Raw genomic sequence first — 25373 nt, 5'->3', positions numbered from 1 at the left:
CAAGAAGGTCACGGGCAAGGAAAGAGGTGCCCCTTTGTTTCGTGATCTTAGTCTTGCTGAGAAGGCCATTGTTGATGGTGGCATGATATTCGGGTTGGTTGAACCAACACCGTGTCCGAAGGTCGGTGATCCAAAGCCCAAGGATGCGGACGACAATGCGCATTTGAAGAACGACGTGAAATTTGGGTGCTTGGAAGATTTCAAGATATGTTTGAGTGACTACGCCATTAGGAACCATAGGCCGTTTGTTGTTGGTCATTCCAACCAAAAGGTGCGGTACACCATCAAATGTGACAAAGAAGGTTGCTTTTGGAAATTCCGTCGAAGAAAAAATCAAGAAACTAGGCAATGGGTGCTGAAGAGTTGTGTGGCCACTCACACATACCGCCGAACAAAGCCGACCAGAACAAGAGCAGCATCAACTCATGTGTGACCTTTTAGGATACAAATTGTTGAATGAGATACCGCATGATCCAACCGTGAAGGTGAAGTTTCTCACTAGTTCAGTCGAAGAATGATACAAATGAAGGTGAATTATGGAAAGGTATGGAAGGCGAAGGAAAATGCTATTAGGATGTTGCATGGTGATTATGAGGCCGCGTACAATATTCTTTCAAGGATGTTGGGATCCATCGCATATAGGAACCCTCACATGTGGCATGCGGTGAAGGAAATTGACGGAGTGTTTCATCGTGCCTTCTTAAGTTTTCGGCAATGCGTCGACGCATTCAAGCATTATCGCCCGGTGTTCTCTATAGATGGCACATTCTGTTGGAAATATACCCTAGAGGCAATAATAAATTGGTTATTATTATATTTCCTTGTTTATGATAATCGTTTTTTATCCATGCTAGAATTGTATTGATTGGAAATTCAAATACATGTCTAGATACATAGACAACACATTGTCACTAGTGAGCCTCTTAAGAACTAGCTCGTTGATCAAAGATGGTCAAGGTTTCATGACCATAGACATGAGATGTCGTTTGATAACGGGGTCACATCATTAGGAGAATGATGTGATGGACAAGACCGAAACTATGAATGTAGCATATGATCGTGTCAGTTAATTGCTACTATTTTCTGCATGTCAAGTATCTGTTCCTATGACCATGAGATCATGCAACTCCTGGACACCAGTAGAATGCCTTGTGTGTATCAAACGTCACAACGTAACTGGGTGAATATAAAGGTGCTCTACAGATATCTTCGAAAGGTGTCTGTTGGGTTGGCATTGATCAAGACTGGGATTTGTCACTCCGTGTGATGGAGAGGTATCACAGGGCCCACTCGGTAATACAACATCACAACAAGCCTTGCAAGCAATGTGCCTGAGGAGTTAGTCACGGGATCTTGTATTACAGAACGAGTAAATAGACTTGTCGGTAACGAGATTGAACTAGGTATAGAGATACCGATGATCGAATCTCACGCAAGTAACATACCGATGGACAAAGGGAATAGTATACGGGATTAACTGAATCCTTGACATAGAGGTTCCACCGATAAAGATCTTCGTAGAATATGTAGGAGCCAATATGGGCATCCAGGTCCCGCTATTGGTTATTGATCGGAGAGCGTCTCGGTCATGTCTGCATAGTTCTCGTATCCACAGGGTCTACACACTTAAAGTTCGGTGATGTTTCAGTATAGTTGAGTTATGTATGTTGGTGACCGAAGGTTTTTCGGAGTCCCGTATGAGATCCTGGACGACACGAGGAGTTCCAGAATGGTCCGGAGACGTAGATTGATATATAGGAAGAGGGTATTTGGGCTCCGGAATGGTTTCGGGCATTTTCGATAGTGTACCCGGAATGGCGAATGGGTTCCGGTGGTCCATGGGGAGAGGTCCACCCACCCGAGGGGCCACATGAGCCTAAAAAGTGGCGCACCAGCCCTTAGTGGATTGGGCAGCCAGCCCCTAAAGGCCCTTGCGCCAAGAGGTGGGAGGAGGCCAAGTGGGAAGGGAGTCCTACTAGAAGTAGGACTCCACCTCCCTTGGTGGAGTAGGATTCCTCCTTTGGGGCGGCGGCCAAGGCCCTAAGGGAAACCCTTGGGCGCCCCAACCACCCCTCCTTCATCCTATATATAGTGGAGGGGAGAGAGGGCAACCACACCTTAATCCAAGGTGCAGCCCTCTCTCCCTCTCTCTAGTTCGTTCCTCTTGTAGATTGGTTCGGCAGTGCATGGCGAAGCCCTGCCTGATCAGCTCCACCATCATCGCCGCCACGTCGTTAAGCTGTCGGAGAACTCAGCTACCTCTTCGCACCCTTTTGATGGATCAAGAAGGTGGAGATCGTCATCGAGTTGTACGTGTGCCGAATGCGGAGGTGTCGTCTGTTCAGCACTAGATCGGGATGGATCGTGATGAGATCGCGGGATGGATCGTGATGGGATCGCGGGACGGATCGCGATGGGAACTTGGGACGGATTGTGATTTGGATCCCGAAGATGTTCGACTACATCAACCGCGTTATATACGCTTCCGCTTAGCGGTCTACGAGAGTATGTAGATGCACTCTCTCCTCTCGTAGATGGTCATAACCATGGATAGATCTTGTGTGTGCGTGGGATTTTTTTTGTTTCCCATGCGATGTTCCCCAACACATTCTTTGGTGGAAAATACAAGGGCACTCTAATGATGGCAATGTCTCACTCGTCCAATGATCATGTGTTGCCGATTGCCTTTGCTTTAGTGCCTTCCGGGCATGGTAGGATCCCATGCAAAGTGGAGGGGGTGGGGTGGGGTTCTCGCACTTCCTTCAGTGATTTCCCCCCATTCGACGGGCCCTATGTCATATGGGCCTACATTTTCATCTAAAGGGGTCACCCCCTTTTGGGTCTTACTAATTGATTGTGTTTGTCTACATCATAAGATTGTGAAAACTCTCAAGAGATCCCTACTCCTATCTTGACCTAGTTCAACAACATCAGAAGGGGTGAGGTTTGCCATATATCTCCTTGCAGAATTGATGGCTCTATTCTAGACCCATATTTAGGCCTTGTTCGGTTCTTCTCCACTCCGCGGAGCTCTCGAGCTGGATGTGAGCCGCTCCGTTAAAAATGAGATATACCTGCTCCGCTCCGTGAGCGGAGTCGACGGAGCTGAGAGGAAACGAACAACCTCTTAAAACCCGTCTATTCCATAGTAACTCCGTATATATGCCCCATTGAGCCAATTCCATGTCCATTATGCATAGTCTTTAGTTTTTGTAAATTTTTAATGGTTTTATTTGTTTTCTCTTGTTTGTAGGTATTTTAGTGAAACTGCAGACTTAGCACGATAAGATGACCAAGATGGAATTGATAAGAAAGATTTCCACGCACTAGATTCATGCCCATTGGAGAGTTGGATAATTTGTGATTTTCTGAAGTGCCTAGATTGAAGATACAATGCCATCAGTATATGAGGATTTCTAGGAGGAATCCAAAGATCCCAAGAACGCTCAAATCAGAGTTTGTATGAAGAAATGACGACGAAAATACAAATTGCACTCGCGTAGTCTTGGTGGGACGACGCACGATACAACCATGCATGGTTGTACCAGTGCTCATACCAGACACGAGGATCTTGGAAAACAAGTATAATCTTCACGAACATTCGCAGATTTCATCCTAATTTGTTTCCACGACTTTCAAGGGATGATTTGGGACATAATTTCGCTCATTTAGAGTCCTTGGATGAAAGGAGAGACAAATACATATACGGAGGAGTCTTGGGAGGTCTACTATATACACACACTTTAAACCTAGTCGTTGGCCGCCATACTGAAGGTTTCCTGGACTAAGACATGTCAACCTATAGGGCATGTCGTCCACAGGTCGGGCTGATGACCCACCGACCAATGGAGTAAGGACTAGCGAAGTTTTGACCCTCGGCATGCTCAAGATGGAAACTACCGAAAACTTGGCGTATACTTCAAGAAGGGTCCTAATAGTCGATGTATTTATTCTTAATTGGCAACCGACGATATGTGTAACCTAGGTTTCCCCGGTACATATATAAGCCGAGGGTTTTAGTCTGTAGGGACACTATTACCAAGCTTAGGGTTTAGAACACAATCATCCGATCTCGAGGTAGATCATCTTGTACTTTGTACCTTACGAAATCAATACAATCAAAGCACGTAGGGTTTTACCATTTTAAGAGGGCCCAAACATGGTATAACATGGTCTCCTTTGTCTCATGTTACCATTGTCCCTAGATCCACAATTCGGAACCCTCCAGCCGTGATCCTTCGGTTTTAGCAACGACATTGGTGGCCCATACATGTTCTACTATGTGTTCGCAAATTTCAATGGTTCGTCTTCAAAACTAGCAGTAACATCGGTTTGGGGGGGGGGGGGGGTCGGTGGCATCTTTCTCTCCGACTAGCTTTTCGTGTTCCGCAGCATCATCCTTCACGCCGACTCGGCCGAGTCGTGATACTTGCCCTAGGTTAAACAATCAGATTTGGGAGTTTGGAATACACAATTGATTCCTGTGGCGATCCTCCTCTCTCAGCTTGGATGTGAAAATCGGCTTGAGAACTCCAGGATGTTGCGGTCTAAACCTCGGATTCGGCGTTGGACCCGAACCTTAGATCATGCCTCACCTCGGAATCGAATTTGAGTCCGGATCCAATCACCCTATCGCCTATAGGCTAACACAGTAAGAGCATCTCTAGCAGACACCGCATTCCGCCAGCCTGCAAACCCGTGATGCGGGGCGTGAAAACGGGTTTGCTGGTCCACTTTTGGCTGCGGCAGAACGCACACCACATTGCCGAACTCCAAAACAGAATTCTTGAGCGAAAAACCCCAACGACGACGAAAAAGAAGACGCAATTTGGTCGGACGTACATTTCGGGCATTCCGCCGAACACCGCTGGGATGGCGCACGGCGCCGGTGGCTGGCGTAGAACTCGCCGGAGCCTTGTTGCTGGAGGCGCCCGCTTGCGTTTGAGCACGACTTTCTCCTTCGCTGCCTCCGCCGCCTTGGTTTCAACAATATTGCTGGCGTCCCTATACCGAGCGGGAGGGCGAGCTTTAGGGCGACCGGCCCCCTTCGTGGCGGCAATGATGGTGGCGGGAACAGGCGCGCCTCCCTGCATGATGATGTTGCCGAGGCGCCTGCGAGGAACGGCGTTGGAGGAGGCTTCCGACGTGGCCCGGAGAAGGCCGACGAGGAGATCCACCGCGGCTCCACCCGCCATTGATTTGGCTACCTCTACATCCACGGTGACGAGCGCGGGGTCGGCGGTGTCCATGGCCGCGCTGGAGGGCCGTCGGGAGCTCGGTCGGAGCGGGGAGGTGAAAATCCTCGGCGGCGGGGGAAGAGGAAAGGTGAACTGCCGCGGTGAAATGTCCCTCCCGCCAAATCTATCTAGAATAGAGGTCGCCGCCGGGTCGACCACGCAAAACACGATTTTGACAGTTCCGCGGGGGAAACTGCCGCGCCCCTCAAATATTTTTGCAGGCCGGTCACTTTTGTGGGATCTGGTCTGCGTGCATTTTCAGTCCGAAACGACAAAACGACGGTTATTTTACAGTTTTCGCGGAAATGCAGGGTCTGCTAGAGATGCTCTAACACATGGGAAAACGATTCCTCTAATGGGAGGGGGAAGTGGATGACGACATGTTTGCATTGCGGTTGTCGCTTCCATATATATCGTTCGCACCCTGTTTTGGATGGTTGGGGCATTGAGATGGAGCATGGCCTATGGCCATGATCCTACGCAGACGTGGTGCCGCAGTTTGTCGATGATAAATGACTATGGCTGGTCGTAATGCGAGTATCATAAGTAGTATCATGCATATCAACTAGACATATTTGATGAGGTGGTATGGAATTAAATGGAAAAAAAAAGGGTTGAGTATCAAATTATGATACCGTATCATATTAAATGTTGTGCTACTATGTGTCATGCATGACAATAAATGAACTGTTCTATGATACTCGTGTGGATGGTTTACAACTCCTGCGGATGTCCCCCTCAAAAAAAAACTCCTGTGGATGTCATGTTTGGACCTTATGTACACTTCAAAAAAAAAAAAATTTGGCTACAACTAGGCAACGAGGATCAAAGCTGCTCTTTTTCTTCTTTTTATTTCACCTAGGCACAACATTCGTTTTTTATGGTTTTGCTATTTATCGGTGTGATCCATTGTGTATGTGTGTTGGTGTTGGATGAGTACATCATAACTGTACAGAAGTCAAATATATGTTTATTATGTTTGTATTTTTTATGCTTCATTATGTGTTAATATATCATTTCTATACATACTTTTTCCATTTTTAAATATAGGTCTTTTTAGATATTACAATACGAACTACATATGGATATATATAGATATAATTTAGAATAATTTATTCATTTTGCTTTGCATGTAGTTCGTATTAAAATCGTTAAAAAGACTTATTTTCTTTTTGCATGGTAATATGTGTCGCATTCATATCATAAAGATCAAAATACATGTCAAGTAAAGACCGATATGACAAAGCTGAAAAGATAGCACGACATCTCTTAGCTTGACATCAACTGCCTTCGGCACCACAACAACAGACAATGAAGAAAAAAAATAACGGATCACCTCCTCATCCGAGCTCGATGCGACTTCATCGCCGATATGTAGCTTTGCGGACCTCTAAGGTGGCTAACTAAAAATGAAGACCTTACTGTTCAATGAATCAAACCGAAACAACACCCAGAACACGCCATCAAAGTCTAGATGTGGCCCCCTACCACGACTAAGACACCGAAGGACAAAACCATACCTATACCATCTACGAACCACGAACCCAGCACACGTTCCATCTTTCAGATCTCGTTAATGCAGACCACAATCTGCATCCGCTTCTGGACTACTTCCCAAGCTACGCGCGGAGCCTAGAGCCCGAGTACACATGTCCATCACGAGGATATTGTTGTCGCCACAACATCCTTGCTTGAACAGACTGGTTTTCAAATCCATCCTCATCCATAGGACCGATGGCCTCATCAGGGAACGATCCACATAATTTTTATTCAGCACCGTCGTCGTCACCATCGAAGCAAAAACGATGAACAACCTAAAAACCTACACTACAAAAACTAAAAACAATCTACATGCATGGATCCAACGACCCCACACCCCCCCCCCCCCCCCCTCACCACTGACGATGGAGGTTGTCGACGAAGGACGGTGTTGGAAGTTGGCCTCTCATGGTGACGGCTAGCTAGGTTTCCAGCCGCCAGGGACGAAGGAAACAATCTGGAGTGATGTACAAAAGATCGGCACCACTTGTGAGAAGATAATGATTTGTCGTAAAAAAACGAAGACTTATATTTAAGAATAGAGAGAATAGAAAATGCCTCGTGAGTATCTCGTATTTCAGTTTTCAGTAGAATATTACAATAACAGCAACGCTACATCTCCATAGACAGGTGAACTACATGAAAGGTACTGCCATAGCGTTAAACCAAATTAAAATCGTTCTAATAAAAATAAATAGCAATCTTTTAGAAGAAAAAAAACTTGAAAAAAATGAAGTACGAAAAGACAAAAATAAAGAAGTGATTCTGTTCTGAGGTGGTATGTGATCATAATAAGCACAGATAATGCTCACACGCATAAGCATAGGGAAAAGGAATTAATTTGTGGCTCTCGGCCACACACTCCTATATGTATACAGCATAAAAAACATATTAGAAAATTTTAAAAAATCTGAAATATTGAGATATGAAATCTGGGCCCGTTGCATACCTGTGCTTAGTTTCATGGGAAATGGGTGCCCGTGTTAATGTCATTAATAAAGACAAAAATTTTGTATGTGTAAAAAAATAAATCTGAATGTAACGTGTGTCTGACAGTAATTCTTTCATTCTCCACAAAAATAAACACGGATGTACAATGAACAACCATGTTTCATATTTTAAAATTTCAGTTTCTTTTGCAATTTTCTGATATTTTATTTAACTCTATTTACATATAGAGGTGTGTGGCACCCGGGTGCTCCCATGCATGTCCCTGAGCATAGTTGCTTCACAGACTGAAGTAGGAAAGTCTGTCCTCTGACCTGCACCAGTCAAAGAGCTCACGAATCATCCGTGCACAAAACATGACGTTAAATCCTGGGGAAAAAAGAGAGAGAGAACAATCACCGAAAAAAGATATCTCCAAAGATATGCCAAATCCGAACAATGCAGCTGCCCTGCTCTGAATAGTCGCCATGGGGATAGCATTCCATTGGACTGGATTGATGACTACTCCGTATTTCAGAAGTTGACATCGATATCGACCATTGGACTGGATTAATAAACAAGCAAGAGGATTTCTCGCATGACAAGCACATAAGCACCACAGGGGAGGAACATAGGTGACGGCATTGCTTTAAAAGGATGTACTATCTGACCGATCGACCGCCCGAGTTGTAAAAAATTCATCCAGGCGCGCCGGCCGCGTGAGTGCTGCTGCTAATTGCAGTTAACTTGTATAAAAAGTTTCCCCCTCCCTGCCGTTGAGGCTGCCGGCCTGTATCAATCGCACTGTTATCTCTTGATTAATCCCGATACGGATCCCGTTTAGTCGCACTAAACAATGCGGTGCAGCTGTTTATTTGACGATTCTGATCCGCAGCATAGAATAGTGCGACGCGCTGCCTGCTCCTCGTGCCCTCTCCCAAGGGAAAATGCCTGGTACTAGTGCAGAGTTGTCGACAGGTTACTGATTCCAGCCTCCAGATACGGAGTACGTAGAAATGAAATGATATCGGACCGTGGAAATGTTGGAACGGTGATGCGGGATCATGGCATCGAGCGGTGAGGTACGGCGTGCTGTACGGCCTCACCGCGGCCTCATGAAGTTTCTTTGCAAGTGCAACGGCACTCGGGAGAGCTTCGACATGGTAATGGATACCCGATACCCGCAAATACGATGAATAAAAACCCCATTAGGTAAAGATATGAGAAATAGAAATATCCATGGGTTTTTAAATAGAAAAAAGACTATACCCCACGGGTAAGGCGGATAGGGATACCCTACGACATGGCAATACCCAAACCCACAAATTCACAAACCCGTATAATAAAACACCGTGTCAAGTAAGTCCCCTATGCCATTGACATAGACTATAAAAACCTAGGCTAACCAAACACCCAGACACGTCCTCACTCTCCGCATTTCTGATCAAAAAGGTGTCACCCCTACTTTTGTGTCATGTGCTGAAATATTATATAAATTTGTTGAAATGTTATATATATATATATATATATATATATATATATATGTGTGTGTGTGTGTGTGTGTGTGTGTGTGTGTGTGTGTGTGTGTGTGTGTGTTTTGAAATATCAAAATACACACGGGTATCTTTACCCGCGGGTATTATCCGCACCCGATCAGGCACGGGTATGGGATCAGTTTCAAACCCGGGGTGCGGGTACATGTACGGGTATGGGCAAAAAATTGAGTCGAGTAAGGGTTTGGGCACATAATACCCATACCCAAACCCTGCGGCTGTCATGGTGAGCACATTTGTTGACACTACAGTCCATAAGTAGCATTTTTTTCTCCAGATAAGAGCATCTACACTTGAAACTTGCAAATCGGGCCTCTCAAACATCCACAAACACAATCGGTCAGTGATCGGGCGTGTCCGTTTTGAACCACTATTTTTTCATCCGCGCAGCCGCATCTCTCATATTTCTCCCATATGTCCGGTCACTTGTACGTAATTGATGGAGAAGAAGGGAAAGAAAGAAAAAAGAATGAGTAGAGAAAGAGAAAAGGTGGTCCGGGGTGATGTCGCGTCCGACGTGAGGGACTAAGCGGGCATGCCTGCGCGCGTCCGTGAGCCCTCATATCGTCCTCATATTTGAGATTGATATGAGGGTGTAGGTCAGTTCGGGTGTTTAAGATGGATATGAGGGGCCTAGTTGGGCGTTTTACGCGCGTTTGAGGGGTCTCGCTGTAGATGCTCTAAAACCTTGGTGCCGACAAGGCGGACGAAAGGTAGCGATCGAAAATCAAGGACCAATCTGGTCGGCGCTCCAAGCCTACATCATCGTCGGCGGGGGGCGCGTCAATGCCGACACGCCCGTGACCGCGCCGCCCGCATAATTAGTACTACGCGGGTGGCTACATAAGAGCAACTACAACCGGACTTGGCAAATCCGGACCCCTATACGCCCGGGGATGCGCGCGGGCATGCCCGCGGACGCATCCGGGCGGTCCCTCATATTTCGCTCCGTGCATCCACGTACCTCATGTCCGGACTCTCAATTCCATACAATGCCATGCATGTCGAGTATCCGATAATAAACGTCGCACCTAAAACAAATGTTGGTACCGAACATTAGAAGTGTTTACATCAATTTTATTTGAAATGCACAATCAGTCATCTGCTCTTTGATTTCTATTGTGGGTAAACATATGGTCCACCACCTCATTGAATAGTTGCATGTGCACGTGATGATCTTGGAGATTCTGATGCATCTTCAGAAAATTCATAAGCTGCATTGCATCTTGATCTTCTGGGATTTAAACTTGTTCTCGAGGTGCTTCAAAATCATTGGTTTGGGCTACACCATCACCCTCAACCTTGAAGATCATATTGTGCAAAATAACACAACATGTCATCACCTGGCACAAAGTTTCTTGTCCCCACATCATTGCAGCCCCACAAACAATTCCCCAACGCGCGTGCAGAACTCCAAAAGCGCTCTCCACATCCTTCCTAGCTTCTTCCTGCATTATTGCGATGTGCTTTTGTTTTTTGCCATGTGGTTCAGATATGGTCTTTACAAATGCAGCCCATTAAGAATATATGTCATTGGCAAGATAGTATCCCATGGTGCAGTGTCGACCGTTGACGGTGTAGTTCGCGGAGGTGATTCCCCGTTGCAAAGCCTCCTGAACACTGGCAATCGTTGAACCACGTTGATATCGTTGTGAGAATTGGGCATTCCAAAGAAACCATGCCAAATTCATAAGTCATGTGATGCTACCGCCTCTAGTATGATGGTGGCCTCTTTTGTGTGACCTCTATACATTCCTTGCAAACCTTTGGGGCAATTCATCCATTGCCAATGCATGCAATCGATTTATTCGAGCATTCCTGGAAAGCCTGTGGCCTCTCCAATAGCCAACAACTTCTCTGTGTCTTGTGCATTTGGCTCTCTCGGATACTCTGCTCCGAAAACCTCCACCACAGCACGGGCAAACTTGACAGTAGTCTTCAAACATGCTCTCTCCCCGATACTGACCATCTCACCAACGACATCTGCCGCAGTACCAAGTGCAAGCATCCTCATAGCAACCGTGCACTTTTGCTTGGTAGAGAAAGAGAGTTGACCGTAACAATCCCTTGTGAGCTTGAAGTAGTCATCATGTGCCTCCACTCCCTTCATAGTGGTTTTTGCATGCGACGGGGTTCAGAAACCTTGTCTCATGGCTGAGGGATTTGACAATTAAGAGGATTTGAGAGGATTGGGTGGAAGAAAGGGATTCACCCAATTCTTTAAAAAAAAACCTCCACAATCCTTCCAACACCTTCCTGCCAAACAAGGCGTTAAGGGGTTTTGGAGCTGGGCATTCAGTCATCTCTTTGGTCGTGCCAGGCGAGGATCCGATCCTCTCGGCAAACGAGGCTCATCTCATAGGGCAACAGAGGATACGATACGATTCCCCGTCCCGTCAGTCAGCAAAGCGCTTTCTTTCTGCGCTTTCGGGAAGCAAAGCGTGCCATGCATGTTGCCGGGATGCAAAATACTCCCTGTCTCAGATCCGTTCACGTTTGGCTGCGTGCTCTTCCCTTTCCCCGACGATTATTCCGACGCGCAACTTGCCAATAGATTGTACTCCTACTACTGCTAGTTGCAGTATATATGTATCCATTTCCCTGCAGGAAGAGCACGTAGGCCGAGGAAAAGCGGATACGGTTCTCGGCTTCCAAAACCGGCAAGGCTTTCGCAGTGCCTTTGGAAGAAAGCGAATCCTCGAGCCAAGTTGCAGATGCTAGCTGCTTGGCACACACAACAAGCGCATACAGTATGTCCAAGCAAGAACCTCCATGTGAGCAAGATTGGCAGCAGGTCGTGTTCGGTTCGGACGACCCGACAGTGTCGACCGGCACAAGGGACCGCCTGCCTGTGTGAAAAACAAACCAGGCAAGCAAGCGTTCCAATTTCTTTGTTTCTGCAGGCGACAAGGCGTGGACGAGTGGAGAAGAAAAATGCAGGATTGTCAATGCAGGCTTACATCCGGACGCACGCCCACACGGTTGTTGGGCTTGATCTTTTCAACGTGACCGGTGAGAAACACTCCAGTATCAACGCCCAGATCAAATCCGCCGGGATACGTGCATGGTGGACGCAAGCAAGTGTGAGGCAACTACGTACGTAGAGGCTGATTATTTGAGAATGCACATAGATTTTTTAATTTTTTTACTTTATTTTTGACAAGGCACCTCGACATATGGAATTAGCAGACGACCGAGACGACGGCGTGCGTGCCCTGCCCGTTGCTCAAATGTATTCTCCGCTAAGGTTTGGCAGGGGTTGCCTCCAGATTGCATTCTGGATGCGATAGCTGACGACATTCCGAACTTCTTTTAATTCAATATAAAGTGGGGACTTACCATAAGAAAGCATGATAAAAAAAGAGGAAGAAGGAGAAAAAGAAGAAGGAACTGTTTATTTCGTGAAAGATATTCTCAAGGAACCGGGAAAAGAAGAGGAGCCTGTGCTGCTATCGGGTGTGACACCACGATATAGATTGTACTACTAAGTATACTCTGGGGATTCTCTGCAGATATTTAAAAAGATATTCTAGCTGGTCAATGGCGTGGAGCGGAGATATCGATCTCGTCCTTCCCTTCGCTGTTGACATCCTTTTTTTTTTTTTGCGGGAAGTTGACATCCATTTTTCCAGAGAATAAAATTCCAAGTGACGGGGTCCCATTCGAGAAAATATTAGTGTCTGATTACGTTCAGAATACGTGAATTCATTAGCGGACACTGCTGAGTGGAGGTCGTGAATTCATTATGCAGCCTATGATTGTTGATTCAGTTTAGCGGGCAGTTTCTGCTCAAAAAAAAAGTGTAGCGGGCAGTTTAGTGACGCACGCACAGTACGTTCGGTCGAGATGACCGTCGATCTCCCGCGCCGGAAATCTGGAAGCGGCCGGCCTGTGGCGGTACGTAGCATGTGTAGCTGGGACTAGGACTAGGAGGAGGACGCATCGTGCTCACGTTTTTGTTTTTCTTCTTTCCCTCCAAGAAGATTGATGCAGACAAGACGAACGAACGGTGGTGATCCAACGAAAACCGAAGATTCGGGAGATGGGAGATTCTGGCCGGCGGCTCAGGCCCTGCATGGCTGGCGTCGGCCGGGGCCGCGCCGATGCCGACGGACACGCCCGTGACTTGCCACCGCGCCACGACGTGCCACGATACGCCCGCGCGACATGATCAACCAAGGCATGGATGATACTTCTACAGTGCGAGCGGTACGTACCATAAATATCAGAGCCAGAGCTACCGACCCATGAAGCCAGCGGGCACGGGCACGGGCACGGGCACGGTTTAGGGCTAACTCCAACGCTAGAACCTAAGACCAACGGGGCGACCTATTTGGTCTACCCACGTTCATTAGGAGCTGTCCAACACATCGATTCATTTTCAACATCTGTGTGCATATCATCTGCCGCGCTGATCAATTTTCATTCAGAAATTACGTCTGAAATGGATCGGTACGGACGCGACGCGGAAGCGTCGTGCGTTCCCTCGATGCGTGTCGCGGTCCTACTTGTCGGTCGCCCAACCATCAACCATGTCTTATTAAATGCCAACACCTACCTAGAGACCCGCCTGACGGTGTGTGGACGGTGTGTGTGCCCGTCCTTTTTATGCAAGGCTCCGGTGGGGGCGGCCTCATCCACTTCCAACCCCCGTCCATATCTGTCCATGCGATGCTCCCTCGCCGTCGATCAGGAACCCTAGCAAGCCTAAACCATCATGGAGTTTTTCAATGGCAAGGGGAGTCGGAAGCTGTCCGCCGATGTGAGCTCTTCCCACGGCTCGCCGGGGCGAGCTCCTCCGCCACCGCGTGCTAGACTCGACTCCCCACTCTAGCGGCAGCGCCTGTACATACCAGTCCACCATGCGGGGTGGCACTGTAAGTACTGCCGGTCAGTGCAGTATCCGGATGTCACCCTGCCTCACGACTAGCATCTGGATGCGCAGTGGATCCCTATTCCGGCAGTACCACGCTCGGCGCGGACGCATGCCGAGGAGGTTCACCGGCGTCGCGAGGCCCTCACTCCGGAGCAGCGGCAGATGCATGCCTACTCGCGAGACTCCCGCAACTGGAAGCGCTGGTTCGCGCTCGAGCAAGGGAAGGAGCGCCGTCGGGGCGTCCACATCGACCATGACGTTGCTATGCTGCCGCCTCAGGTTCTGCCACACAAGGAGGACGAATAGGCGGCGTACCAAGCCGCCCTCGAGCGCGTCGTGCAGCAGGCGCTGGAGGCGAGCAGGATCGAGGAGTCCCAATGAGATGGGATGAAGCAAGCCCTCGCCTTGTCGACGGCAGGGGACTCCGTCCATGCCCCGCTCTTCGTACCACCTCTGTCACCGCCGTCGCTGCCCATCGTCGAGCCCAAGGCGGAGTCGGAGCCCATGCCGACGCGGAAGCGCTCGTCGCCTCCACCCACTTGGTCGGAGCAGTCATACACGTGGACCGGCGAACTGTACGAGTGGGTGAGCGCGCCTCCGGTCCACTACGTCGTGACGCCGGAGGAGGAGGCGACACACCTTGAGCGTTGGAAGGCGCACTAGCTCGTAGAGGAGGAGCGACAGATGCTTTGGGACCAGCAGCTGTGCCGCGACGCGGAGGCACTGCAGCTTGAGGAGGAGGCTTCCCTCGCAGCGTATCAAGCGGCGTTCGTGTGGGCTGACCCGGCTCCCGTCTTCATCGACCTCACCAACGGTAATGGCAACGTCAAAGACAAGGGCAAGGCCGGCGACGTCTATGGCAGTGTGCCGGCGCAGACTATTTTCTATTTTAATTAATGTTTAATTAGGTTTAAGTGGACTTTGGCCGGCGGTTGACCGGCGAGTAATGTTTAATAATGTTTATTTCTACGACATGTTATTTTTTCTATGCGGACAAATTTGGGTCCGCCTCTCGTTAGGCGCTCAAGCTGACACATATAAAAATGTTGAGGCGTACGTCCGTCTGGCCGACCCGAACTGACGATAAACGGACAAAATGCGTGTCCGTTTAGGTTGACATGTTGGAGTTGCTCTAAATGATCCGATCGTGTTTACGAGTAAACGGACATAAAATAGGGTTCAACCCGTGGAAGCAAAATGGATAGATATTTGTTTTCGACTCATTTTCGGCTTAAATCTAGACCATGTTTGCGTTGAAACGGACAGCTCGCGGGCGGACAGAGCGCGTCGTCGTTTTGCCCAAGCCTACCCATTGATGGGAGAGACGTCCCTTTTTTTGTTCCCCCCCCCCCCGCGCGCGCGCGTCAGCGCCGCCACTGCCCATACCCATTTTTCTCGGCCACCTTCTCGCTTTCTTGGCAGGCTGCCAAAACCATGACGACCCCATGCCATAGCCGGCATGCGCAAGCGCTTCGACGGAGTTTTCGCCGATTTTCGTGGCTCTTCCAATGAAGAGAGAAGCAACAGCCGTCGATGACGCCGTCAATGTCAACACCTTCCGACAGGCGGTGCATGCCACACGACACCATCCGTCAACGCCAACCTTGCATGTTGCTTGTGGAGGGAGCTCGAGGAGCTCTTCCCATCCACATCTCCACCACGACTACAAGGTGTTTGACACTTTGCTCACAACGTACAATGATGAATAATGAGGATGAATATATGTTTTTTCATAACTTAATTTGTCCATCGGATGATGAAGACATAACTTAATTAGGCCTCATTTGGTTAAGGGGGATTGAGGAGGTTTTGAGAGGGAGGGATTTCAGGGGATTGGATGAATCCATTTGTTCCACCCAATCCTCTCAAATCCTGGGGGTTTTGCTTCCACTAGTCCCCCGAGGAGGGTTTTGGAACACATGGATAGGAAGAGATTGAAGGGGAACGGAAGGGATTGGGCTAAGCAAACTTCTCCTATCAAATGGGCGCCCGAGGATCTGTGGGATTTCTGATCCTTCCGAAAATTTTCCTCTCAAAACCTCTTCAATCTCCCTTAACCAAACGAGACCTTATGATGACTGCGTAAGTAGACGCGTACGGCAAAAAATCGGACGGTGCCCTATCCAAACGGATAAAACAGACGTCATCGTGCATTGGAATTGGACCTATGGCTATGCGGGCCGATCTCTTGACGGTGGGGCTATCCTGCTCCCACAAATAACGCCGATCTTGAACCGGGCGCCGCGGCCAGCTTTGGGAACGAATCTTACTCGCTTTCCATGGCAACTCGGCAGCCCCTTCCAGATCAGCGTATCTCCAGGTCACGTCCTCGCATTGCTCGCGCCAAATCGAGGATTCGGGAGATCCTCGACCCAAACGGGGCCTGCTTTGCCAGCATAGCATAAAATACTGCACAGTTCCCGTCACCAAAGCGCTTTTGTTTACTGTGTGCTTTACTACGTATATATCTTGATTCGGCGTGACATGCATGTTGCAGGCGATGGAATACCTCTTGTCCGTGGTCCGTTCGAACTTGTGCGTGCGAGTGAATGAATGGATGAATGCCTATGCGAAAAAGCGAATTGTTCGTCTTGTCGTTGGAGGCGACGTAGTAGTACAGCAAGTTGGAGCTTTACACGTTCAACCACAGGGCCAAGGATCGCCAGTATCCGACTCAGGAAAATGAAGGTGGAAACTAGCTATAAAGCGATGCATGTGTTGATGTGTACACACACCACGCACCTATGCAGTGGGCGGGCGTGTCCAAACGTGCTACGCTGGCGTTCACATCCATCGCCGAATCTATTTCTCCACAGCGACAGATTTGGCCGCGGCTGCAGCTGCCCCCCATGACCATTGCCAGCAGAAATGGTCATCTTTTACATTTAAGTTTGAGTTCAGATGAACAGCACAAGATACACCCTACGTAGGACGGTAGTATTCTTCCGGTTTTAATTATCTTATTATCTTTCCTCTGCATATGACAAGGCTGGAGGACTGCATGCATCCACTGGACGCGTTCGTCCACATGCCAAAGAGATCATGTCCAACCTGAATACATACCTGATCATATCATCCCCGGTTTGCACGCAGATATCCTCTTCCGCCTGTCCCATGTTTACAGAAGCATTCTTCTGCTCACGATCTGGCGTGTACTAGTACCGTACCACTGACCAAATGGATCAGGCAAAGAGATTTGGGTGTCCGTCAACACCGGAAGCTGCGTGCTGCCCATTTTTCTAAGGAATAAAATCACCTACGTACTGTACATCGCAGCTCCCGTCCCATGTGAGCGAGATGCGCACAGACAAAGCAGTGGACTTCACTGATTGGTCACGCCCCAATTATATAACCTGCCTAATTACAGTATTATTCTAAGCCGGTTTCCGTTATTCTTCTTCAACCTTTGATGACTACTACATCACACGCCGGCACCACTACACCTGACCGTGGCGTGCACAAGGATTACAAAAATGGGGCCAGGTCAATGCAGGTTTACATCCAGACAGTGGTTGGTTGGGCTTCAGCTTGATTTTCAACGATACTGAAGATCCGATCAGATATGCATGTACGTGGTAGACGTACGCAATCGCCCCGGCGGTCGAGAATTGTAGCAAATGGGGAGGACGGTGACCGTTTCCACAGAAAGGCGTTGTCAGCAACCAAAAACAAAGACATTCTTTTTCTTTTTCACAATTATTTTCCAAAGTACTTTTTTTTTCTTCAAGGACAAGTCTTGGTAACTGCTCCATCCAAAAAGAAACATAAGAGCATTTAGGTCACTATTACATTTCTCAAGTATTTAAGTTCGCATTCTAAAAGAAACTATTCCAATGTAGGGACATAGCCAATAAACAATTCTAAACCTCATATATAACACGAAAATGGAAAACATAAGAATTAATTTTATTTTTTAGGGATAAAAACAGATATCACGAACTAATAAAACTATCGGATTTACTAGCTAATTTGTGAAAACTTTAGTCGCCACCAGGAACCATCAATTTGACGTTGGTATATGTACAAGATTTTTTTTCTGAATAACCACTACTTTCTATGAGCAACATTGTCAACCGGGTATTAATTTAGTTCTGAATTGTCTAACTCAGGCATAAAATGCCTACTGAAACTTATACTAGATGAAAACCCAACCGACAAGTAAAATCATTAATGGCAATGACGGAACATCATTTGCAATTTTGCCACACGTTACAAATTTACTGAATGACATTGCCCTTTTCCTTCTTCTCCGGTCGCCAACGTCGACTGCCTTTCACCTAGTTCACGCACCGACTTATATGCATTCTCTATCTACCTTTGTCTCTTCATTGTCCACTTTGTTGGCGACTAGCCATCATACATTGCTCGTCCACCTATGGCGAATCTTGGAAGAAAATGAAGGAGGGGGGCTCAAATCTAACTGTGTGTATAAAATGTAAAAACTCCCAATTTTTCTTTTCCGATTTTTGAAGGGCGCTCGAGCCTATCGAAGCCCCCCCCCCCCCCCCCCCGCTTGATTCGCCGCTGGCCCTATCTAAGACATTAATCATGGGATCTCACACCAATCATTTTCATCGGCTAATTGCATGCCCATGTTGTCGAGGTTGATGTTCTATCACCAGCCAAGCTCCTTCCGACTCCCTATTCTTTCATCCCCTTTTCCGCCCTCCAACCTCTAGTACCTACTTGTTGTGATGTTGCATCCTTATTCACCACAGTGCACATGAAAACTGAATTTTGAAAAGAAAAAAACCTTGTGACCTTATGAGTAGGGATTAATCAACAAGTTAACTGGTTAATCTGATGAATTATTAAACGGGGTGTCTAAGTATAGTTGTATAGGTTGAGGCGGTGAGGCGATGGCGCCATCGACAATGAGGAATAAAACCTTGTGTGATTTCATCCCCCGGTTCCTTTTTCGTTTGGTGAAGCTTATGCCCGATGTCGCCCCGTCGGAAGAACTTGCGATGTTTGTGCCCCTTGCTCTGCCTGGATGGAGTTGGGATTATCTTAGGACCCTCTTGGTGCCACCTTATCGAGGATGGTGATCTATATACATCGTCGTTAGCGGCTTCTGGTTTAGAACGATGACTTCTCAAATGCTTCTTGTTTGAAGCTCCTAGGTTTCAACAAGATTGCCCTACTGTGATGTGGCCGAGAAGTGGTAACGAGCTTCGCTCTTGGCGTGCCGACGATGGGTGTAGAAGGATGACAAATAAGACAATGTAGACATGGTGGCACTAGACCAAACGACGGAGTTTTTACCATCTAATAAAGAGACGGCGATGGTATTCAAAAAAATTTCATGACAACATTAGTTGATATAAGGATGGCAAATTCAGTTTCTAAGCACAACAAATTTTCGACGAGAAATGAAATTGAGATGGATTTGTTATGCTTGCCAACTAAACGTGGCAACCTCGACAAATACAATTTACCTAAAAAAGTTTGATTTCCCATGGCAAAAAAAAAAAACCGTATTCAAATATGTAGTGCGGTGCATCACAAAATATCATGGCGAGGTACTGCACCGCTTGATTTATTTAGTAGTCACAAAACTGTACGCACTTCTACGGTTTGTAACCCACTATCACCCCTAAATAAATGAATAAACGTAGGATGTAGTACAAACCAATACCAGAAAAAAACAGCCTACTGCTTGATTTGATCCTCGGCAAATCGTTTGCCTACGTTTTCTCTCCAAGAAACTACAAAAATGTGCATCCACGAAAGCAGCGAGCTGGCCGCGAACACGGTTCGCGTAGCGAGGAAGGTACCTGTATCCGGCCTAGCACGGTCGCACGTACGTACTAGTGGTACTACGTACGTCACCAGCATAGCATTCATTGGTATCCCAGCGCGGTGGTGCGGTGCAGACGCACGGCCTGCCGCAACCGATTCTCCGATCACCTTTTGCAGTACAGCAGCGTCCGAATCCGGCGGTACTCTGCCACGGACATTCACTCGCTCACTCTCAGGCCCGCCCTACCATGCCGGGGCCGCTGCCTACGAGCACCACCACCACCAGCACTAGTCTGCCACGCCACCGACGTCCGTCCGTCCGTCCATCCGGTGGATATCATCGTCGTCGATCCCCGCACCCGACCCAAGATCTGGACGCACGGCACGACGTTGATGGTGCGTTACGTACGTACGTACGTATGTGGGATCGAGTGGAAGGAAGAGATGGCGTGTGAGATGGATGACCAACAGCGGTGATGCAGGAGCTCCTCGTATCCAAGCAAGGGGCAAGTGACCCTTCCATGCACGGAAGGAAACCAAACCGAACCGGCCGGCCGGAGATGATCTCACGAATCCCATCTCCGATATCAGGACCGACGTATCCCTTGCCTGCCGCTCACCCAAAAAGATCGGAATTTTCCAAGCAAATCCCCGAGCCCCACCCGGTACGGATCACCTGCTGCCCTTCATCACAAACACCAAATCAAATCCTAGCCAACCGGATGCAGCAGCAGCATCAGAAAAAAAAAGTGATGCAGTTTGTGCGTGCGTGCGTGCGTGCGTGCCCCATGCATGCAGATCTCCCAACTTGCCCACAGCACAGCCCAAGAGAAAAAGAAAGGGAAGGAGATACGCATGCATGCATACGGTGTGTGCGTGAGCAGGGAGGGAGGGAGGGAGGGAAGCGAAAGCGAGGGGGGCGGGGCGGGGCAGGAAAATCCCGGCGGGGATCTCCCGGGCTGGGCCGCGGGGCCCGCGGATCCGCGCCCGGATCGGGCCGGGGCCCCACCGGGGGGGCTGGGTTTCACTCGATCCCCGAGCCTAGGATCCCTTTCGAGATCTCGCAGGATTTCCCCCGCATTTATTTTCCTCTTCACCTCCCACCCTGTATATATACCGCCGCGCGTCGCGCCCAATTCCAACCCAACCAACGCATTCATCCATCCATCTTCGCCCTTCTCTCCCATACTACTATTACTGCTGCTGCTTCTTCTCCGGCGAGGAAGGGGAAGAGGATCGACTGTCTTTGACTGAATCGATCGATGGCCGCGGCTGCTCCCACCCAGGCTCCGGCTATGACCCTGCCGCCCGCCATGGTGGCCTCGTCGCCGAAGCCCGCCGCCGTCGGCGACCGCAAGGTGGTGCCGGTGATGACCGACGCCGACGAGGTCGTCGTCCAGGTCCAGGTCCAGGCGGAGCTGCACGTGCTCGCCGTCGACGACAGCGTCGTCGACCGCGCCGTCATCGCCAAGATCCTCCGCAGCTCCAAGTACAGAGGTGAGGAACCGAACCAGCCTTGCCGCGCGCTCCTCGTTGAAATCAATCGATCGATACATGTTCTAATCTAACGTTCCTCCGTATTGCTTGCAGTTACTACCGTGGACTCTGCGACCCGGGCTCTGGAGCTGCTGGGGCTGGGGCTCATCACGGACGTGAACATGATCATCACCGACTACTGGATGCCCGGCATGACGGGGTACGAGCTGCTCAAGCGCGTCAAGGAGTCGTCGGAGCTCCGGGAGATCCCCGTCGTCATCATGTCGTCGGAGAACGTGCCCAACCGCATCACCCGCTGCCTCGAGGAAGGCGCCGAGGACTTCCTCCTCAAGCCCGTCCGCCCCTCCGACGTCTCCCGCCTCTGCAACCGCATCCGGTGATCATCAACCACCGCGTCGCCCATCCACGGAGGAGGATTAATTCTAAGTAGGATTTTTCAATTCTTTTTCTTCGGTGTTCTTTCCCATGGACATAGATCCGCTCGCTGCCGCCTCAAACAACAGCTTAACTTTTTGGGGGTCCTAGGAGATGATGATGATGATGATGATTAGATTAGGATGTTAGTTCGTCCCCTTGTGTGCTCTGCTTCAGAGATGCCAAGAAACAAAAACCGAAACAGAGTATTCATCCAGCCAAAAGAAAGCAAATCTTCTGAATGAATGTTATTCAGACAACTTTCCCCTCTTGGCTACATGTCGAAATGGCATCAGATCACATCAGAGCAGAGCAAACATGTTGACAGTTTCATAATCAGAGTTAGTTTCTTTGGCATCAACCAATCCCTTGTGTGCTCACCAATGAACCCCATCATCGTTCGTCTGCCTCCCACCTCCTTAATCAATCTCCACATGGTCACCACACGCAGTTGATACATGTGTCCCTAATCATGCTTTGTTTGCCACGGGATGCAATCTTCCATGATTGATTGTTAATGTTAATGAATGAGTTGTGCCGGTGATGATGTCGACGAATCAATACCAATTATATACTTGTAATCAGATGAGAAGCACAATCTTGTTCGTACGTGCGTATCTCGTAATTGTACATATACAATGGGCTCCGGGTTGGTCTTAGGTGAGCTGTTGTTATACGCGGCGTATAAAAAACTGCAAAGTCCAAAGGCTGGAGCATATATGGAGGATATGGTAATGAATGGGAATGGGGGGGTGCTGTGGAAGGATCTGCCCGGAGATCTGCTTACCTGGTGCCAGATTCTGGAGATGGTGTGTGAGGTGAGGGAGCGTTGTATGTGGCCACCATGTGTCCGGCTGGCTTGCTGGATTAAACTGGGAATAAACACGGATCAGGGAGAAGATCTCAGGGATTGGTGCTGCAGCTGTGTGTTATGTTAGTTAGTTAGTAGGTCGGGTCCTGATTTTATCTGATTCTGTGTCTCGTCTCGTGGAATGTCAAAGTCGGATATGTATGTATGCATGTATTTTTTGTTGGAATAGTTTTGTTGGTTTGAAACAAGAAAAGTCCATCAGCTCACCGTGTACTCCTCATGTGCTGCTGGGTGAGCATATCTCACCTTGACTTTACATATATTTTTTACAGGCGCATACTCACATTTGTTTATCACCGGTAAACATTTTCACCTGGTAAATCAGTACTCCCTTTGTTTGATAACATAGTGTGTCCGTACTTTTTAAGATTTAAGTTTAACCATATATTTAACCAACAAAACCGATTATGACGAAAGCAAAAATTATACCACTTAATTGTATTTTCAATACGAATTCAGTGATATAATTTTTACTCCCGTCGCAGTCGGTGTTGTTGGTTAAATTTATGATCAAACTTAAATTACGAAAAAAGAAGACGCACTATATTATGAAATGGAAGGAGTATAGAAAAGGTTCAGTAGATTGGATTTTAACACACTTTTGGAAGTGACAACGCCTGGCCTAGGTAAACTCTTGGTAATTCAGGGGTCTCGTGGAGAGCTGGCAGTGGCTCCTGTGGTCATTAAACAGCTAGCGGAGAAATGTCAGGATCACTAGTTCACTACTACGTGAAGCAGAGACATAAAGTTGTGATAGGAACTGTATAAACTGATGAGCACTTAGCATTAGAGTGAGTAGTGGCCCAGTGTGATCTTCGGGGTGGAAGAAGGAAAAGTCGGACAAGATCGCACGGGCTGACTGATGCCCGTGGCCGTACCCGAGTTAAGACAGCGGCACGTACGTACTACGTGGAGCGCACGGCTGGTGTCGCGTCTCGCGTATGTAGCGTACTGCTGCTTCCTACGTACCGTATCTTTATTTTTTTGAGCGCATGATCCTACGTACCGTATCTGCTTGTCACAGGTCGATCGGTGCTACGTAACTACGTACCACGTACGTATGTACAGGGTACAACCAATTCCCCAGTTGATGCTGCTTGATTCCGGCCTCATGCTCTAAGAACATCTTTTTGTTACGTATCTCTAATTTGTCTCTTCAAACGCCCATCATGCTTCAGTCACGTGTCCATTTTGAGCTCATTTATCTGTTCATATAATTATAATATTTTTTTTTCATATATTCAATCACTTACATGTGATTGATGAGAATAAAGAAGAAAAAAATATAAATAAAAAAGATGATTTATGATTGGATCATGTCCTACATGAGGGACTGACGGGCTGCATCCAGGGGCGTCGGCGAGCCTCATATTATCTATATTTTTGTTCTTAATATAAAATTCATGAATAACCTAGACGTATAGGACTAATATAAATGATCTAATTAAATTAGTTTTTCTTAATCATTAATTGATCGTATTTGTGAACGTTTAAGAAGGATTTTGAAAATCCGACTTTAGATGCTTTAAAGGTAGTCCATCAAAAGGTATCCGATTTGATGGACTACCTTTAAAGGTAATCTATAGTCCTTGTTTTCCGTGTTCTTTCAATGTCATCTATGTGATGTAGCATTGTCTTCGTGAGTTGAACATAGAATTGGACTGTTTGCTAAACAAAATAATCTACAAGTTTTTGGCTAATAAAATAATTACTCCTTCCTTGCCAATTAGAAGAGCATAAAGTATCTTTTTTAGAGAAGAAGTATAGTTCACATTCCTTCAGTTTACGAGAAATCTACATTCGCGCCATCAGGAATTCCACACGACATTTGGTCCCTCAAGTATAAACACCGGGTAAAGTTTATCCAGAACCAGATTTGGGTAAAATACTGGCCATGTGGAAGATATTTTCTTGTGTCCAAAACAAGAATGTGCACTACACACGCACGACGGTGGGTTCCTACCGACGTAGTAGATCCAAGGAGTGGGGAGGGAGACGCCGACGTGTTCCAGTTGTAGATGGGGCCTCGCTGGCAGCATCGAGGAAAGGGGAGGGGTTGCAGCTCTCACCTTCGCGTCATCGGCATTGTTGTAGATCAAATAGAGGGGTGGTGGTTCAACCCTCTCACGGGTCGCCAGCATCGACCAACAGAACCATTGATGTGAAGAGAGTTGAGTAGAAAATTGGCCATGTGGAAGCTATTTTCTTGTATCCAAAACCAGAAAGTGCACTACACACGCACGACCGGTGGGTTATGTCGATGTAGTAGATCCAGGGGTGGTGCGGGACATGCCGGCGGGTTCCAGTCGCCGGATGGGGCCTCCGTGGCAGCATCGATGGAAGGGGAGGGGCAACGACCCTCACCTCCGTGTCGCGGGCATTGTTGCGGATCAAACGAATGAGCAACGGCACAACCCTCTCTGGGGCCATCAATGTCCATCATCACAACCATCGACGTGAACATATTTGAGGTGTGACTTTGTCGGCTCATCTCCACGGCGTATCCACCGCTCGCGGGAGGAGCAAGACCAATATCAGTGCCTCACATCGATGTAGGGACCGGCAAAGGTGTGACCGAGGAAGCCCTGACCTTTGATGGATGCGAGCAACCCCGAGGTGCTCAGTAGGTTAGGGATGTGGCGGAGGAAAGGGACGTGGGAGGGGGGGATACAAGCGGTGTGTGGTAGGGCGGTGCCACGAGGATACTTGAGCGCAAC

General features: G+C 48.0%; 1 protein-coding gene across 1 annotated transcript; it reads left to right on the top strand.

Moving 5' to 3' along the window:
- Positions 1-21006: 21006 nt before the first annotated feature.
- On the top strand, positions 21007-22146 carry LOC123428384 (two-component response regulator ORR6-like). The gene is made up of 2 exons (XM_045112582.1): positions 21007-21371; positions 21465-22146. The coding sequence occupies exons 1-2, from the start codon at positions 21137-21139 to the stop codon at positions 21749-21751; spliced, it is 522 nt and encodes a 173-aa protein (XP_044968517.1). The 5' UTR covers positions 21007-21136; the 3' UTR covers positions 21752-22146.
- Positions 22147-25373: the final 3227 nt, after the last annotated feature.

Source organism: Hordeum vulgare, chromosome 2H (assembly GCF_904849725.1).
Source record: "Hordeum vulgare subsp. vulgare chromosome 2H, MorexV3_pseudomolecules_assembly, whole genome shotgun sequence".
Taxonomy (NCBI): domain Eukaryota; kingdom Viridiplantae; phylum Streptophyta; class Magnoliopsida; order Poales; family Poaceae; genus Hordeum; species Hordeum vulgare.
Note: the sequence above shows the minus strand (reverse complement) of the source record. Positions and strands in the feature narration are given on the sequence as shown.

Excerpts from the sequence above, each read along its gene's own strand:
- LOC123428384 (XM_045112582.1), top strand. The coding sequence starts at position 21,137 with ATGGCCGCGGCTGCTCCCACCCAGGCTCCGGCTATGACCCTGCCGCCC. Across the intron at positions 21,372-21,464 it reads CCGCAGCTCCAAGTACAGAG|TTACTACCGTGGACTCTGCG; the intron begins GTGAGGAACCGA and ends TATTGCTTGCAG.